This window comes from Primulina huaijiensis, chromosome 7 (assembly GCF_012295235.1).
Source record: "Primulina huaijiensis isolate GDHJ02 chromosome 7, ASM1229523v2, whole genome shotgun sequence".
Lineage (NCBI taxonomy): Eukaryota > Viridiplantae > Streptophyta > Magnoliopsida > Lamiales > Gesneriaceae > Primulina > Primulina huaijiensis.
This window is the reverse complement of record NC_133312.1, coordinates 22,748,899-22,755,247: the sequence shown is the minus strand read 5'-3', so window position 1 is coordinate 22,755,247 and position 6,349 is coordinate 22,748,899. Positions and strand designations below refer to the sequence as shown.

The 6,349-nt window shown below is 34.3% G+C and overlaps 2 protein-coding genes across 2 annotated transcripts; one reads left to right on the top strand and one right to left on the bottom strand.

Annotated features, from left to right (window-relative positions):
- Positions 1–1,297: 1,297 nt before the first annotated feature.
- On the bottom strand, positions 1,298–2,413 carry LOC140981185 (protein MIZU-KUSSEI 1-like). The gene has a single exon (XM_073447493.1). The coding sequence runs from the start codon at positions 2,255–2,257 to the stop codon at positions 1,478–1,480; it is 780 nt and encodes a 259-aa protein (XP_073303594.1). The 5' UTR covers positions 2,258–2,413; the 3' UTR covers positions 1,298–1,477.
- Positions 2,414–4,759: 2,346 nt separating this feature from the next.
- On the top strand, positions 4,760–5,934 carry LOC140981186 (protein PLANT CADMIUM RESISTANCE 2-like). Its single transcript, XM_073447494.1, has 4 exons — positions 4,760–5,094; positions 5,173–5,244; positions 5,392–5,602; positions 5,668–5,934. Exons 1-4 carry the CDS (start codon positions 4,917–4,919, stop codon positions 5,744–5,746), a joined length of 540 nt encoding a protein of 179 aa, XP_073303595.1. The 5' UTR covers positions 4,760–4,916; the 3' UTR covers positions 5,747–5,934.
- Positions 5,935–6,349: the final 415 nt, after the last annotated feature.

The following is a 6,349-nucleotide window of genomic DNA, read 5'->3' as shown; positions in this document are numbered from 1 at the left end:
AAATATTATTTGAAATTACATTTACAAATAAAATAGTATTGCAATGCTGCGTTTGGTTGAAGGATAAAATAATGAAATGATTAAGATATAAATGATAAAGAAAATGATTGAATTAGAAAATGATAAAATAATATTATGTTTGGTATGATGATTAAGAATGTGATAATTTATAATCTTTTATTGAATTGACTAAATTGCCCTTCCACTATTGCGACGGCGGTCGGCCGACGGCGACGATGGTCGGCCGGCGGCGGCGGCGGCGGCGGTCAGCTGTGGGGGTGGTCGGCGGAGAGGTGGTGGTCGGCCGACGTCGGTCGGCAGTGGTAGTGGGAGGTGGCGTTGGTCGGCGGTCGGCTGGAGGTGGCGTTGGTCGGCGGTCGGCGGCGGTCGGTGGCAGTGGCGGGAAGTGGTGATGAGTTTGGATATAGAAGAAAGGTAAAATTAGAAAAATATGATGGATTAAGAGTTGGATAAATAATCATAGGGGGTGAGTAATGATTATTTTATCTCAGTTAATATAACCTAATCATTTATAGGAGGGATTGACTTGGTTAAATAAAAATAATCTTAAACATGAGATTATGTGGGTTTAAAAAACATAAACCCACCTAATCAAGACCACCAAATGCAGTGCAAAAGTTTAGCTATGGTTTTAAATTTAATAACAGCAGGAAACTAATTACCACAAAAACATGTACAGTCGAACAACTCTTTCCTGCTAATTTTTTTTTTCTCACATGATTTCAGTACTCAAATAGACAAGGTTCCAGGGTTTGAGTTCTACATCATTAATTCCACTTTCTCACCCATTTTCTAGGCAAAAGTTGTGGTTATTTTTTTTGTTTTTTTTATTTCTTCCGATGGAAAAATTCTGAACTTTCAAAATTTTGTTTTGATGCATTAATTTTTATTTTTTTGCTTTCAGTATTATTTCACGGGAGTGCTGATGTGCCATCGAAAAATGTTAACGTTGTTTCGAAATTATTGTCTTGATCGATGTCACATAAGTAACTTGACCAAAATAACAGAAAATTATAAATTAGTGTACCAAAATCAAAATTTGAAAACTTAGTCGACCAAAACTCCAAAATAGGCAAATAATTAGTAGGAAAGAAAATAGCAACTATATCACAAAGAACCCTGCATGGGGACAATTCATTTCACCCCATTACTTGCATTAGTTTACCAATGTAATATAATGATTTCCAGAAAACCGTTATCATATATTTTATTTTATTTTTTTTTAAAAAAATACTTCTCCCGTGTATTTCAACAATTAAGAAAAATATACCATCACTAAATCAAGTACAAGAAACTTATATTAGAAGATAAAGAAACAAATTACAAGGTTAATAAATAGCGTACAATCAACATTCAATTTATTCAAAAACAAGTACATTTATGAAGCAAACATAGAAGTTAAAACCAATCCACAGTTTCCTCTTTTTTCCACCAATTTTTTTCTGTTCACTTATGATTAAATTCTAAGCAGAAAAATACTAAGTTCAGGCCCTCCGTTCCCATCAGGGTTCAACATATAGAACGCTTCTGAATCACGCGTCCCCACAACACGCTCAAACCGAGCCCTCATATACAGCAACTCCCCTTCAGACGCGCCGTCGCTCTTCTGCACATCCTCCACCACCGGAATCACCCCCGCCCCAACGGAAACACTCCTCACCTTGCTCAGGATATGCCAATCAGACTCACTGCATGCACGAGACAGCGCGTACCCGCAGTTTCTCCCATTGCAGTACATTGTCCACACCGGCTCCCTGAGCAGCACTCGCCTGTTCTGCGGAGGCTTGCGGGTCTTTTCGCACTCCAGCGCTATTCGTACCAACCCAGTGGACATTTGTTTCACTAGGGTTGAAGTCGAAACGCCAAGCTCGAGGACAAGAACAGGTTCGGATGCAAGATCGCTTTGGACCGCGAAGCTGACGTTTCCATGACGGTTCCCGAAAAGGGTCCCGGTGACTTTTCGGCCGAGAGAGGGGGTGATGGATAGGTACTCCGTTGGAAGGGTGAGCCACCTGCATGAGGGTAGCATTGATGGAAAAGAAAGGATAGAGAGTAAGGATTTGAAGAACGTGGTGACAGTGCTGGAGGCACGGCGGACGAGACGACGGTAGGGTTCGTAGTCGTCTTTGGAAGTTGATCTTACGTAAGTGGCCGGGATGATCTTGGTGGTGCTCTTGCTACTGCTGGTTCTTGGAAGAGTGGGGATTATTTGTTCATATTCTGACAGTGTTTCCATGTTTTTGTACGTAAATTTATTGGTGTTTATGATAATGTTATACGCAGTAGTTTGCGTGAATAAATATGTGCAAATATCAATGAAATTGTGTTGTAGAATATTTGCAAGTAGAGTGGAGGCCGAGGCATGGATGGTGCCTCGTATTTATAATACAAAATGCTCATACTTAGATTTAAATATTATCATATCATATTTCTCTATAAACAATAACACTCACACAAATTTCACAATAAAAGAATAATTTTTTACTGAATCGTTATATAATAACGATATTTTTTCGTAACATAATTAACAAAAAATATTATTTTTTAAAGTAAAAAATAATAATTTAAACATAAAAAATTTATTTTTCACGAATCGGATCAGATCAAATCACAAAAATGATATATGAAATGACATAACATGATTTTTTATATCAGTTTCAACAATTTAATTAATTGATCTTTATTAATATCCAAAACAATACTTATTAATGTATAACATGTGCGACAGTAAGATCCATTACACCTAAGAAGTCAACATATGGGCATACTACGTGCCAGATATTTCATAAACATCTATATTAACAAAATAAAAAAAAATAGAAGAGATGGATATATATTTATCTCATCACCTTTGTGATGAACAATAAAATATATTTTCACTCCCCATGCAACCTTAGATCGACACGTTTCCGTGATCTATGTTTTTTCTAGGATTTAGACCAAAGATTTTATTCTAAAGAAATTAAATGAGACAAAAAATAGTTTTTCCGAGTGTCTTTTAAGGACCACTCTCTAAATTAATCGTTCTTTATATAAATAAAAACATTCTCTCAAGTTTTTTTTTTTTACATAAATTTTTATTAAATATGTGAAGTTTTATTATATAAATAAAATATTCTCTCTGGTGTCTTTAGGACCACTTTCCTTTCTATATGTTGTTCATTTTTTGGACTACTTAAATTACCAGGGTTGACAATCTTTATTAGAGATTTAAATGAACAAAGATGTTTGTGTGTTATTCGAAGCTCAATTCAATAAATGTTTTTTGGAGCTCGTTTAATGAGACTCGTTAAGATAAACGAACAAAGCTTAAACTTTACAATATTCGGCTCGTTAGCTCGTGATCATGTTTGTTGGTAAGTTCATTAATCATCTATTAGATGAAAAAATAATAGTTTTGATTTATTGATTTCGCAGATTACTTATACTTATTAAAATAAATTTACAAATTGTAATATTTTTATTATATTTTTCTCTAAATATATAATTTACTTTTTAATTAATTTAATGAAGATTTAAAGTTATAATTTATATTTATTAAGCTCGTTTAGACTCTATTATAAACGAGTCAAGTTCAAACACTTATAAAAAGTTCGGTTCAACTCGACTCGATTACATCCCTGCTTGCTATCATCACTACCTAATTGCCTTATGATCTTAAACAACTCTTTTTTTATCCCTAAAATTGCAAAATAAATGAAACTCGTAGTTTAATTTTTGCATACGACGTGGTTTCTCTAAACCGAGACTTGTTTTTATTTTCTCTTGTATAATTTTAATTCGTTCTCTTTTACTTTAATTTACTCCCTTATAAAGATCTTATCCAAATCCGCCAAACCCAAAGTCGTGAACACAACGAACTAGACGAGAATTGGGCCGCCATGGATTCAGCCCGTAAAGACGAGCAGGGCGTGTGGTGGATCCACCCGATGATATTTAATCAATACTTGCGCTCTCTTCATGCTTGTACACTCTAATAAATAAATAATTCAGAATTTTAAAATTTATAATCAGTGAATGACATAATAGTAATATTACTTTGGTGTAATTTTCTCGTACCAATACAAGAGTCGTGACTTAATATTATATATATAATATAAGATATTACATCATACTTCTACCTCCCATAATTATATACATTTATCATGTCACATTGGCTCCAAATTTCAAATATACTTTGTAGGTAAACCTCTATTAAATTTGAGCATGTCTCCTGAATTTATATTTGTGAGACAGTTCAACTCAGTTACATATGTGTATATTAGAATATATTATACAATATTTTTTCATAACATTAATTATAAAAATAATTTTTTTTTAGCAAAAACACATAAAAAAATTCATGAGTTATATTGAAATTTGTGAGACCGTTTTAGACGGAGTTATTGTTATTATAATTCATCATTTTGGAAGAGTTCAACAATTGGCAATCGCCTTATTTTATGAACAATTGAAGAGTCAGAAGAGGCCAACTGACGTTTCTCAGTTACTCCCACGCGGCACCATCCTTGCTTGGAAATTGTTCAATATGAGACACGACCACTTTTTATCAGACTCTGATTTTGATATTATTATTAAGTTTTTTTTTAAAAAAAAACTTATATAGTATTATTAGTTGAATATAACGTGTTCCTATCAAATTCCACCAGGCATTGCACTAAAGCATACCCAGCCGGCGAGAAAATTCCCTGCAAGCCCTGCTCTTGCAATCAATTTCAATTCTACGATCATCACACGCGCAAGTGTTGACCATTCAACGTTAGAATCACTCCACACTTTATGTGTTGTTATTATATATAATCATATAATCATCAATTCAGGACTTTAAATTGTCATCCACGTACAAACCATTTGTTCTAGCTACTTTTTACTTTCTTTTATTGATCCCATTAACGATGTTTTCTTCAAACTCAAGCGAGTATCAGAAATTCTCGGACAAAACAGCTGATGCCGCGTCGAAAGGGAGTCCGGTCAGGTCATCGGTGGATTTTAACTCCGAGACGACTAGCCAGCCCAAAGCTCGAGTCCCCTGGTCCACAGGCCTATGCGATTGCTTCTCAGATGTCGAAAACTGTAAGTTTTTGCTTCATTTTTTGAAAAAAAAAGATAAAGAAATAGTGGGTTTTCATTTACTTTCATGATGAATATCAGGTTGCGTTACGTGCTGGTGCCCGTGTATTACTTTCGGGCGAATTGCTGAGATTGTTGACCAAGGATCAAGTTGTAAGTCTAGTCTGACAACTTTTTTTATATGGTACATACTGAAAAATAAAACTTATAAATAGAATAAATTTAAAAAAAATCACGAGCCACCGTTGGGCAAGAAAAAAAGGAAGTAAATTTAATAAATGTAAATTTAATTTGGCGCAGCGTGTGCACAGAGTGGAGTCTTGTACGCAGTGATAGCGTGTGTGACGGCATGCCCTTGCTGTTATTCTTGTTTCTACCGATCAAAAATGAGGGAAAATTACTCGTTGCATGAATCTCCATGTGGGGATTGTTTGGTTCACTTCTTCTGTGAATCTTGTGCTCTGTGCCAAGAATATCGCGAGCTCAAGTCTCGTGGATACAATATNCAACAATTATCTACAAAAAAATATATAATATTTGAAAGTTGATCTGTATATGGATAAATTGTTTTTGCACAGGATGGCATGGGAACGTGGAGAAACACAACCGTGAAGTAGCCATGGCTCCGGTGGTTGAAAGTGGAATGAGCCGATGATAAAATAAAATCAAATAAAATAAGTCAGTCAATCAACCCGATCATGATATGCAAATCTGTATCGTATTTTCTCTGAAATTGTTTTTGCCGATAGTTTGTTTTTGCTAAACTTGTGTTTTTTTATTGACCTTTGGGCTTATGCAAATCTGTATCGTATTTTCTCTGAAATAAATATTTCATTATGTGTACATGTAGTTGTGTAGGTTGGGTGTTGTTTTCAGATGTTTGTGTTTGGGTATTATATTATGTTAAAATTTCAAATGATACAATGATATCACCTTTTTTTTTACGGGAATTTCATGATTGTTTGAAAGTAAGAATTAGATTGAAAGATAGGAAAATGATTTTTTTTTTAAAAATAATAATAAGTTCAAACTTTGCCATTTTTTAAAGATACGATTTAATGAAATTAAAGAAGATTAGGGACAAAAATGAATCTTCTTTTCTATGATTAATACACACTTTCACGTAAGATTGTCAAAATCAGATACAACCCACCAATCCGACATGATTCAACCCGAAAAAAAATCAGGTTTGAGTTTAGGATTTTCGGGTTAGACCCGATAACTGACAAAAAAAAATGACCGGGTTGGGTTAAGTTCG